We start from the raw sequence: 13096 nt of genomic DNA on the forward strand, positions 1-13096 counted from the left end.
AATACATAACAAAAATTTGAAAAAAAGTGAAAAAATGGAAAGGTCTAAGATACAGCCATGTTATCCAATTTTCTTGTGCTGTTCCCATCTCAAGGGACTTCCCATGATATACCATACATTGAGGATAGGTTCATTCTACAATAATTATTAATCTTACGGAATACATTTAGTAGCGATGATATTCTATAAATCACCTTGTATGTCTGTACTACTGTAGTCCATCAGTCAACCCTTAATGCTATGATAGGCTACTTTAAGGTACTCCTTACCACAGTTCATCTAACATACAACTTACTTGGTCAGTTAGTCTGTCAGCCAGCTACAAAATACAACTTATTTTTTGAGTATAAATATTTAACTGATAGAAATTGTACAGTTTTTAAAAATGGAGAAAAAAACGAAGGTTTAATTCCCTTGTGCGTAAGTATAACCTAAACTATACATCATCATAGGCTCAAGAGGAAAACACGAATATTTAGATGTTTTATCTACAAAAAATAGGGATTCAAATTGGTTAAACTGAAATTTAGCAAAAACAGTTAGAAAAAAATGTTGAAACAATTTCAAAGTTTTCAAAGTATTCATGATAAGATTTGAAAAGTAACATAAATTTTATTTCTTCATTTGTTAGTATAGTAGTCATGTTATAAATCACAGAAATATAAATTATAGAAAAATCATATAAAATATCTTGAAGATTACAATAAAATCAATTTTGAAAAAAATTCACTATTAGATAAAAAAAAAATAGGGTTATCATATCAACGCTGATGATTTAAAAACAAGGATGACAACATCTATAAGTAGCGAAGCTCAAAAATTATGAATGGATATCAGGCAAAAATTTACTATAGAGCAGTGTAATACAATAAATATTAAACAGGTAAAACAGGCGTCAATCCTGAATAGGAATCGGGAAAATCAAGAAAACCTGAAAATCTAGGAATCGATCTAGCACCCCAATTAATAGACAAATCTTGATAAAACTTAGTGAAAATAAGTAGAATTTAAAATTGATTTATCCATGAAAATTTCAGCAATCTATCTTGAGAAAATCACAAAAACTTGAAAATCTAGGAATCGATCAAGCACCCTAAAAAAAAGACAGATGGACAAAACAATGTATAGATTAGATGTGCATATGTAATGGGAATCTTCACTAAAAATTTCAGCTGTCTATCTTGAATAGGAGCCGAGAAAATCATGTTTCCCCCATAGCGTTACGGACAGACTGACTCACTGATTGACGGACTGGCGGACAAAGCAAATTATAGAGTAGCTACGCTACTAAAAACTCTCTCATTTAAAGCAGGTGTTTAGTTTAGCAAATGTTGAATATTTTTACTGAAAATAAGATTTATCACCTTCTAGATAATTAAAGGGGAGGATTGTATTAAAGAATATTCTTGTATTTTACATGAAAAATGTGTTCATTCCTGGTCATATCAATTCTTGTTTATAAAATGCATGCATATTCAAAACTATTTATAAAATTCCTATGTCTCTTTTTAGCGCTTTAGTTTGGTTATGTTTTCTTTTAGTCTTAGAATAATGGTCATTACGACATACATCGGATATTTTAGCAATTTTAACAATAGACATTTTTAGTAGCGAAGCTACTCTATAATTCACTATGTCCGTCCGTCCGTCAGTCAGTCAGTCCGTCCGTAACGCTATGGGGGAAACGTGATTTCTCGGCTCCTATTCAAGATAGACAGCTGAAATTTTTAGTGAAGATTCATATGACATATGCCCATCTAATCTATACATTGTTTTGTCCGTCTGTCTGTTAATTGGGGTGCTAGATCGATTCCTAGATTTTTACGTTTTTGTAATTTTCTCGATTCCTGTTCAAGATAAATGGCTGGAATTTTCAGGGATTGAATAAATTTAGATTTTACATATTTCGATTAAGTTTTATTTAGATGCCTTTATTGGTTGGGGTGCTAGATCGATTCCTAGATTTTTAAGTTTTCATGATTTTTTCAATCCCTATACAAGATAGACAGTTGAAATTTTCAGGGATTGAACAAGTTTACTTTATACATAATTCCACCTATTTTTATTAAGATACCTTTATTGGTTAGGGTGCTAGATCGATTCCTAGTTTTTCAAGTTTTTGTGATTTTCTCAACTCCTGTTCAAGATAAACGGTTGGATTTTTTAGTGATTAATTAAGTCACATTCTTCATATTTTGACCAAGTTTTTTAAAGACTTACTTTTTTTTGGGGTGCTAAATCGAATTTTAGATTTTAACGTTTTTTCTTATTAGCTTAATGCTTCAAAAAAACATTATACAATATACATTTTAAAAGGTTTCGTGATTTTTGTTATTGAAGTTTTTTATTACATACTCTATAGATCATTTCCAGTTGTCTATTTATAGTTTTAGCTTCGCTACTTATGGATGTTGTCATTCTTGTTTACCTCTATTTCTCCTTGTCAATGTTCAACACTAACATCAAAAGTTGTATGCCTATACATACATACTATGCTTTCAGATATAACATGGGGAATTCAATGTACTGTAAAGCTTAACCCTATTAATAAAAATCTTCATTATTGAACAAAAAAAAATATACATTTCTTTCAAAATAGCAAAGCAACTTTATGATAAACTTCTCTAAATCTTAAAGTTAATAGATTAAATTCCTCCTTTACCATTTTTTACCAAGGATCATTTTGAGAGAGATATGTCTTTAAATATACACTAGCGGCTACGTCCCTAGAGGCCTCTAGGGGCACTTGAGGAGGAGAGAGTCGAATTTAATAATTCATTTTCTTATTTTAGACTTTAAAAGAAAAAGTAAAAAAATATTGAGGGGTGAAATTTTTTTTTGGGGGGGGGATTTTTCATTTTTTGGGGGGGGGGGTTGGGGGTGTCCCACCACCCAAGAAAATAGTTATAAACCTTACCGGGACCTATGAGAAGCTACCCTGTTAAGGAGAACCCGATCGGTTCAGTGGTTAGCGAGATCATTTGGTACAAACATACACACAAACAAACATAATGTTACTTTATCATAAGGATGTGTTCTGGGTAAATACGATCAATTGAATACGAATTATGCTATTTATTTTTGCATTTGCATCTAACTTTTTTAAACTAGCAGCTTCGCCATCAGCAACTTGGAACTCTGTAGTTAAAGAGGAATCGATGGGAAGAAAAATAGCATAATACCTTCACAAAATATAAATCTAAATAATAAAATTGCCTAAAACCATCCAAGAACTTATGTGAAGAATTCCTAAACTTTAGATCTCAATCGGTTAAGTCGTTATTTAAATCGTAAGCTTCAAAGCTTCATTTAAAAAAAAAAAAACTAAAAAATAGCAGTATAGGATAAGCAGTGAATTACAAATTTAATATTTTAAATTTTCATTAACTGCTGTTTTGCTTCCATGAAAAGTTCTTACTTGTCATTCATACAAAAAAAATAAGCTAGATAGAGCTGGATGTACATGAACAAAGAATATCTGAAATAAATTTTAATTAAGTTTTGGTAGAAAATCCATTATTCATTTTTCTGCCAGTTTTATGTTTATGTTGAATCAGAGATAAATGATCCTGCAAATTGGGTTGAAAATATTTATATTGTTTTAATCTGAAAAATAAAATTGTTTAATGATAGATAGTCGCTCTTTTATGAAAGCCTCAAGCATCTATCCAAATTTTAGACAAGCGACAGCTACAAACAACCATCTTGTTACGTTAATTATATGTTAAAGCATAGATTATTTGGCAGTCATGAGACAACCACACTTGTTTTTAACAATTTTCAGCAGCAGCTGTCAAAATGGCATCTATAGATACCAGAAATTAAACAATATTCGTCATTTCTATCAATAACTAAACTTTATTTGGCCAGCTGATCTTGAAAGTAAAACAAATAATCAAAATGTGGAGTCAGTTTAATTTTTCTTTTATTTCATATCTACAATGTTATTGAATATTTTAATTAAATCAACAAAACAAAAGATTAAATAACATTTTGCAAAAAAAAGAATATTTGAATTTGAACAAAATATGGAAAATTTAGGAATAACTAAACTATGACTATTTTAAATATACATATGTGTATCCTTACATAAAGGTAACATGTCTTTTTCTTGTACAGCTCAACCGATAAGGTTTTCCTTTTCAGTAAAGCTTCCTATGGCTCCAGGGAAGGTATAAAATTATTTTGGGTTCCAGGATAACAAAGCCCTCTCAAGTAAAATCGCCCCTAGAATTGAGATTTATTCTTTGTCAACTCAAATTTAAATTTGAGGGTCGACTTTCATTCCCCGTATCCACAAAAGCCCTCAAAGGCTTCTAGGGGCGTAGAAGGATCTCGCTAACTGCTGAACCGATATTGTTCTCATTTACAGTGAAGCTTCTTATAGGTCCTGGGAAGGTTTTAAATTATTTGGGGAGGGTGTCTCCACCCCCACCCCCCCACAAAAAAAAATATTTTTTTACTCTTTTGAAACTCAAATTTAAAATTTTAAGTGTCCCTAGGGGCTTCTACGGGCGTTGCCGCTAGTGATATATAATTTGTTGATTTTGTTTTCAATTTTAGACCTAGCATTCTTATTCCAATGATTATTATACATGTTACAGTAAGTACAAGGTATGCCAAAAAAAAGGTGTTGCTTTTGATTTCCCAGTCTTTCCAGTGCATAATTTGCAACCTTAACCTTCATATATATCTATTGCTCAATGCAGGGAGGGAGGTGACATTGGGCTGTTTATTGCACTAATTTAAAAAGTTTTATAATAATGTTTTCTTATTTGTTAACTTGACAACTTTGGGGACTTAATGAATTTTGATTGGTTGGTTCATTGCGTTCAGTGTCCAAACGTTTTAACCATTAATTGTAATCTTCAGAAGGGGTAACTTTGTATATCATAATTTGGGATGTATTTCAATTTATCGGCCATTGTCTCATCCCTTTAGACCCCTGTGTTGAATGTGTAAGTTAGTTTGAAAGTTGATATGAAAAAGTTAAGATAATATATGCAGAATTCATGAATGATGTACTGATCAGTAAGATTTTGTAGGTATTGATGGATTTAAGTAATGATTTTCAAGCTGTTATTCAAGATTGACGGCTGATTTTTTTGTTAAAATTCCCTATACCAATGAGCATTCATTATGTTATTAACTTTGTCCGTCGGTTTTTCAGTCCTGCTGAAAAGTATACATATTGAAAAATATATATAAATATGTGAGAAAGGTTCCGTGATTCCTGATTTTAACAAATGCTCTTTAAATCTCCTTGTCTGTAATTAAACATAAATTTAAGTCTGTTATTTAAATATAGAGTTAATCCTATTATATAAAGTAGTAAGCGTTTTTTGTCTGTCCCGAAGGATCTCGCTAACCCCTGAACCGATATTGTTTTCCTTTACAGTGAAGCTTCTTATAGGTCCTGGGAAGGTTTTAAACTATTTTTGGGTAGGGTGTCTTCACCCCCCTCCTTCCCAAAAATATTTTATCTATTCTTTTGAAACTCAAATTTAATATGGGATGAGGTCGACATTTCCCCCTCCTAACTTAAGTTCCCCTAGAGGCTTCTAGGGGCGTAGCCGCTAGTATAGATGAAAATATAAAAAATTATCATTTTATTTTTCTTCCTATTCCTGTATTTGTCAAGATGATATTGAAAGGGAAGTTTAACTTAGCTAGAGCTAAAACTTTCAAAATTAACCTTGACAGAACAAAAAGGACACAGCCTTACACACTCACGCACAAACACTCATACATGTTAGCAAAGACAGACAGGGCCATTCATTACTATGTTATCATAACGGGATGTGAGGATTATTATTAAACAAGATAAAAAGTTTAGGTTTTAGATATCTAATGTTTCGGGTATAGTCCGTTTCGTGGCAACGCCTCTTAAGGGGCGTTTCTTCGTATTTTCACAGTGGCGTTTCTGCTATTTCTAGCCCCAGCGGGGCCAATTGCCTAACCCTGCGAGGCAATCATCTCACCAAATATAACTTAACCTAACCTTTCAAAAAACTATCAAAAGCCTTTGTACAAATTCTTAAAAACGCCCCTAAAGAGGCGTTCTCACTAAAGGGACTGTACTCAATGTGCCTTTCCTCAAAAATATAAGATTTATTTTTCATTTACGCTTTTACTATTCTTAAACTTATTTCTGAACAAGATGTAACGGTTGCAAAAATTTTAAAACACGTATTAAATCAAAATCAAGAGGTTGCAGGGGGTTGAAATGTGTTATTTTGAAGGGTTTAATTCAGACAACAAGAGGGGTGTAATTATATTGTTAGGGGGTTGGATAGTGATACACCTCCTGGGTGTCCACCCCCTATATACTCAACATACTTAGAGTTTAGCTGCAATTAGCTGTCAAAAACGCATTCAGTTGTCATTTGCCATATTAATTCCATATTATCCCTGGAATAAATCTATTCATTGACACAAAATTTTTAATTTGTTGGCTTTGTGCGTCTTTGGTTTTTCTTCTCAAAGTTTTCTCTGCACAAAGAGTGCAAAGAAAACTGATTAAAATTCCAGGCACAATTTTAAGGATATCTCAATGTATTGGGAAGCTATGCTTTTAAGGAAAGCTTTCTCATTTGTCCTGTGAAGAAACTGGGATATTTCCTAAATAAGTTCATACTAAAAAAAGAAAATTAAAAGTGTTTAGAGCATGTGACATTGAAATCTAAAATATTGTTTTATTCATGTTTAAAAAAATTTAACCTAGAAAAATAAACATTTCCTTGTAGTAAAATGTAGATTTATAGTCTTTATTTTCTTCAACCCATTCTTTATTCCAAAGTGAACCCTCTTGAGATAAATTATCATATTTGTTTATACAGCATGATCAACATGAAGAAAAGTTATTGTAGAGAAGCTCAGGGATCTAAAGGGATAAGACAATGGCCAATAAATTAATGTACATCAAAAATGTTAATACACCAAATTACCCCTTCTGTAGATTATAACATGTGGTTGATACGTTTGGACACTCAACTTAAAAAACCAACTAATCAAAATCTATTAAAAGTCCCTAAAGTTGTTAAGCCAACGAATAAGAAAACGTTAAACTTTGGGGACTAGTGTAATAAACAGAGTGTGCGGCAGAGGGTGTCAACGATTGAACTTTACAATTGAACTTGGGAGGGCATGAATTCCCCTTTTTTCACCCCTTAATGGTTTCACAGCCATGGTGAATCGCTGTGTACGCCACTGGGGGAAACCCTAACGTAGCCAACACTCTCCTCAGCTAATCTATGTTAAACGGGATATGACGAGCTAATTATGAATTTAGATATCAATATCCCACATTTTCTATATTTTGTATATTAAAATACTTATTTTCTACATATTTACAGGCTAAGTCAGCAAAGGGTGAGTTGTTAAATATTTCAAATAGTTCAACAAAAAGTTCTTTTGTAAGTAAGACGAATGGTTAACGGACCCAACATGTAAAATCCTCAGAATAAAAAACTCAAGGCATCAAACTTTTGCACTTTTACGCTATAAACCATAGAAATGATGTTGTGCAATGTATTTAAGAATTATACCTTTTCATAATTATCTGATATTAGTAATTAGAAACATAATAATAAGTTCAAATTATTTGTGGTTTCAAATTTAGCCAAACGTTTTTATTAGACACACTGTTTGATGATACATAAAATATATTTTCAACGAATTTTCCTTCTTTTTGCTTTAGTTCGTGCCCCAGTAAAAAGAATAATATCTTTTGGGCAAATTTATTTCTTTTTCAAAGGTTAGAAATCGAGCAGAAAAATTGTATAGTCATTATTTTTAAAAGCGAAGCTTTTCTATAATTAGGGTCGGTCCGTCTGTCCGTCCGTAACGGATAGCTTTTTTCGCATGTTGGAATTGTCCTATTGATTTCAAACTTTGCATGGTGATTCCTGTAGTAGTTAGGTACGATTTAAAAAGCGTAGCAACTCTATAATCATTACCAGAATGTCCGTACGTCCATTCTAAACATGTTGATTGTTTTACTTTTTAACAACAAATTTTTATGTGATCTAATCTGATTTTTGGTATACTGATTCCTGGGACAACAAAGTTTAATATTATAAGCGAAGCAACTCTATAATCAAGTCCTAAAATGTAAGTATGTCCATAAACATTATTCTGTATCAAGCAGTTTTTCAACAATTTTACCTAAAATTTTGCTTCGACATTTATACATTTAAATTCTGATTATTCAGTTTTGACACTATACAAGTGTTAGTGTCCGTTTGTCCAACCGTTTCAGTGCTTCGCTTTTATGGATGTTGTCATCCTTGTTAAAATTAAGATATAACAAGGTTGACAACATCAAAAGAATCCTAGCTCTAAAGTCAGAAGGAAGGACAAACGTATAGTGTACAGTACTTAATAAGCAAAATATATTATTTTGTTAGCATAAACAAAACTGTACATAAAGATGCAAAATTGACTAAATACAGGATAATGTAAAAGGGCACAGTTTTTTTTGATTTTATTTAAGAGATACTTTGCTTATTGTATTATAAATCGTTGTCCCAGGAATCTTTATTACAAAAATCAGATGAATTGGATAATTAAATCAAACTAAATGAGCGTTGGCAAAATAGTTAAATTGACGTACTACATCGTACCCACCTGAATCATCGTGAAAAGTTTGAAATCGAGAGGACAATTCTAAAATGTCTAAATCAGTTCGGATGGACAGATTCACCCTATTATGTAAAAAATAAAATAACTACCAAAATAATGCTAGCAAAGATACGTTTTTTTTCCAAAGACACATATACTGCCATATAAATATTGCTATACAACCTCTTGGAATATAAATCTTGAGATATGGTCTCAAGTGATACAAAGTTTTGTTCAAGTTTTATTCAATGTAAATGGGTTATTACTCTTGTATGAGGGGATACGAATAGATGTAAACTTACATATATGTATACGTATGATATACATATACTTGCGGCTACGCCCATAGAAACCTCAAACGGTATTTTAATAGTTATCTATCGCATCGTATTACGAACAGCTTTCCGCGGATATAAAATGTACAATTATAAGATTAAAACCAGTTTTTTAGTCTCGAGATGTATTTCTTATCTAAGGGTGATTCATCTTGGGAGGCCGGTAGTACCCTTCCCCAAAATAGTTAAAAACCTTCCCATGACCCTTAAGAAGCTACATATTTGTAAAGGAGAACCATATCAGTCCAGTGGTTAAAGATATCCTTTAGTACAGACACACACAGATCATGTTACTTTTATATAACGATAAATAAGCATGGTTAGGCATTTGTAGCAGCCTTCGGCTTTCGATCAATGATAGTTTTAGTTTATAGTATTTTTCAAAACATACTCAAAATCGTAAACGATGGGTGATTTCGTAGAGAAATGTTACTGTTTTCAATATTTTCAAAATACTAAAATAACCCTAAAAATATACAAATTCCCCGATATATTCAAACGACCGGAAATTGAGACTTCACACCTCTGCTAACATTTTCATACGGAGAGAAGGGGTCAACTTATGCTAGATTTGGGATGTATTTGTAAAATACTACATATGTTCACATATCTTTACGGTCAAACATTGTCAGAAAATAATAAAAATTCCGGAAAATATTAACATACGAATAAGGTTTATGACCTCACTAGAATTTTATGACTTGAATAATAGAGGTTTGGTGAATAGTTTTTTTTTATAGCATCACGCAATCTCGTAGCCAGATTATCAAGATAGTTAATCTTAGTTCTTATTGCTAATTTCGCTTGTTTTTTTATTTCCATTTTGGCAGCATTTCATGCTTAATAAACCAACCAATCACAATTAAAGAAAAAAAGTCTCCAAAGTTGTTATTGCTAATTTATCTTTTGACTTTTCCAGTTACTTTATGTTCTGTTGTGTTTGTCAGTTCAAATAAAGAAATAGGATTTTGTAGATTTATTAATTATGTATTATTTTTTAAAAATGTTATGTAACCCCCCCCCCACCCCCCAATCATATTTCTTAAAATATCTTATACGTGAGTCACACACAAAGTAGAGAAACAGGTGCACATATATTGTTAATGAATTATGGCGTGGGGGGGGGGGGGTTACAATGATGCATCAGATTCAGAAGTAGCTAATATACCAACCAAAGGTTTTTTTATAATATCTATATGTGATACTTAATTTTTCAAAATATTGCTTGACTTTGATGTATCAATGATCAGAAATAGCTATTTATTTATCTAATATACCAAACAAAATTTTTTTTTATAATAATTAATATAATATCTATATCAGTTACTTAAGTTCTCAAATTTAAAATATAGCTTGAATTTTCTAAAGAATAATTCTTACAACATTTCTGTACGAACACCTTGGCTGACCGTAATATCATGTTACCAGTTACTTACCACCACCCCCCCCCCCCCATATTCCGTGGGTAATCCCCATAAATCATACATTTAAATAAATACAGGAGAAGACTTTATAATAATAATACTTGAGTCCCCTCCCTCCTCTTTACTACTTACTAGTAATATAAATAAAGACATCTTCTTAGCTTTAACTTTACCAATTCCGAGCCTAACCAAGGAGAGCGCAAAATCTGTCGGACGACACGAAACAAACAGACCAATGAGAGTTCGAGTTGGGTGGGTTAGCGGAGATTGTTAAATAACAAATTAGCTGTAATAAATAATAGGTTTATTTCATATTGTTCAAACAAAATTGAAAATACAAATACAATACATTATTATGATCCTGTTACTTTCAATTGTATTAATAAGTTTATTTCATTTTATTATTCTTTCATACAAAAAATACAATATTTTGCTAAATGATTGATCTCAAAACAATCTTGATCATGGCTTAACTTAAAAAATCCGTGAGGTTTGATTTGGGAACCAGATTATTGAAGCCTAGGAACATAAGTTCCTTAACCAGATGGCCCTTTAGGTTATACCTCCTTTCGCTGAAAAGCAATTTAAGGTGGGAAAATATTCTTTCCACCCTCGAATTGCTTACAGGCAGAAGAATAAGGTTCGCTAAGAGCTCCCTGATTTGTGCTGGGTACTGGTCTTCTTCAAGCATGTTGGCAACTGTTCCATGGATTAGCTCCAGTGTCGCTGATCTGGAACCTCTCTTCTGTGCTCCTTTATCGTTTGTCCATTTTTGATAATAGTCTGTCAGGGTTACGGCATTTTGAACGCGCCATTTTCTGAGTCCTTGATACAGTTCCGATCTCATGACTGCAAGTTCATCAATTTTCTTCTTTGCTCGTTCCTGTTGTTGTTTTTGTTCATAGGCCAGCTTTCTTTGTTTGAACACAGCTACGAACAGAGGTGATCCAATAACATTATCATCACTGCTTGTAGTCTCAGTCTCCTCCTGGACCTGTTGTTCTCCTGAATCATCCTCGTCCTCCTCGATGCTGGTATCATCTGCTGGTGGCTCTCCTTCATTCTGCTCTTCATCCTCGTCAGAGTCAGACAATTTAGACAACTGGATCCTTAGTAATCTTTCTCCGATTATTGCTGCACACTGGTAGCCACGTTCAAGGATCCATTCTGCATATTCTTTATCAACCAGCTGACTGGGAAGTAGGCCTTCCTGTAAATATAAAGAAATTAATATTTGATATAAATTACATTTAGGAAAAAAAGTAAATTTCTCATACTTCAACATTTTAAGAAAGCCTAAAACTTTATCTCAATTTCCATCTCTCTATTATGACGAGTTTTTGTTGCAATTTTATTATTATTATACCTGCACCATTTCCAGGTTTTTGTTGCAATTTTATTATTATTATATAATTATACCTGCACCATTTCCAGGTAAGTCTTGCTGAAGGGGTGCAGAAACAACAGAGTTGTCCACCCTTCACTATTCAGCATTTTCTCTACCCTCTTCTTCAGATTGGCATACACTGTGGCAGCAAACCTATACATAAAAAAATAAAAAATAAAATACAAATAAATAAAATAAAATATGTTTTTAGATGGTTTTGTTTGTATATTGCTAATCCCCTCCCCTCTAACTACTACTTTGCTTCAATAAAATTTTATTTTTGATATCTTTATTAGTATGGCGCATTTTTTCAACTAAAATGCATCTTATTTATTATTAGCAAATAGTAAAACCATAAACACAAACCTGTTGTCACACTGCTGCAGGTTATCCAGATGTTCAAAGACCGTCTCCAAATTACTGAACATGCTGGGGATTGTTGCCTCCAGTCCTTGGGCGCTCTTGGTGATTAGTATGTCCACCCTCTCCAGGACAATTCTGATGTCTGCAAGCAAACCATTCTGAATGGCGGATGGCCATTTTACATCTTTGACTGAAACAAAAAAAATACTTTAAATATTATGTCATCACATAATAAAATAATTTTAACTTTTATTTATAATTTTGTGTCACCATCTTTGACTTAAACATAAAAAATACTTGAAATATTATGTCACCACATCAAAGAATAATTTTTATAATTTTGTGTCACCAAATAAACAAAACTTTAAATATTATTATAACAGATAACTTACTTCCTTGTGCTATCAGAGATTGTTTTACTTCTTGTAACAAGTCCTTATTGTTCAACAACTCGAAGTATCTCACGACCATATTCACTCTGCTGCTCCACCTTGTATCCACTGGTTTTATCAGTCTGAAAAAAAAGATAATTAAAATTAAATGATAAATCTAACTACGTTGAAAAGTTGAACACCCCCCCCCCCCAATCAGAAAATTCAAAATAAATACTAATAATTAACACTAATAAATAAACAACACTTACATTCTTTGCTTGTATTTTCTATACAGCTTTCTAATTCTTTTGTTGTTTCTCAGCCTGGACACTAGTTTGTTAAGTATATCCATTGCTGCTTTGTAATCCCTGTTCTCCTAGATACATACAAAAACAAACTCCCAATAATTATTATATTACCTCACACTTTTCGCAGGAATCACCAAGGGCCAGTTCAGTCTGGTGATTTAGACAGGGAAGTTCTACCATAAACCCGTTCAACCTGGCACTTTCTTCTTGTAACTTTTTCGCTGCCTCGATTGCTGACAAAAAAAAAACACATGTTAGTAAAAATTGAAATAAAAATGTTGTT

The 13096-nt window shown here is 32.3% G+C and overlaps 1 protein-coding gene across 1 annotated transcript; it reads right to left on the reverse strand.

Moving 5' to 3' along the window:
• Positions 1–11709: 11709 nt before the first annotated feature.
• On the reverse strand, positions 11710–12877 carry LOC145332596 (uncharacterized). The gene is made up of 4 exons (XM_080177608.1): positions 12775–12877; positions 12524–12645; positions 12135–12321; positions 11710–11921 (listed from the first exon to the last, which is right to left on the reverse strand). The coding sequence occupies exons 1-4, from the start codon at positions 12855–12857 to the stop codon at positions 11795–11797; spliced, it is 519 nt and encodes a 172-aa protein (XP_080033734.1). The 5' UTR covers positions 12858–12877; the 3' UTR covers positions 11710–11794.
• Positions 12878–13096: the final 219 nt, after the last annotated feature.

This window comes from Acartia tonsa, chromosome 1 (genome assembly GCF_053477335.1).
Source record: "Acartia tonsa isolate MP-2025a chromosome 1, ASM5347733v1, whole genome shotgun sequence".
Classification (NCBI taxonomy): domain Eukaryota; kingdom Metazoa; phylum Arthropoda; class Copepoda; order Calanoida; family Acartiidae; genus Acartia; species Acartia tonsa.

Excerpts from the sequence above, each read along its gene's own strand:
- LOC145332596 (XM_080177608.1), bottom strand. The coding sequence starts at position 12,857 with ATGGATATACTTAACAAACTAGTGTCCAGGCTGAGAAACAACAAAAGA. Across the intron at positions 12,322-12,523 it reads ATCTCTGATAGCACAAGGAA|TCAAAGATGTAAAATGGCCA; the intron begins GTAAGTTATCTG and ends TTTTTGTTTCAG. Across the intron at positions 11,922-12,134 it reads CTGCAGCAGTGTGACAACAG|GTTTGCTGCCACAGTGTATG; the intron begins GTTTGTGTTTAT and ends TTTTATGTATAG.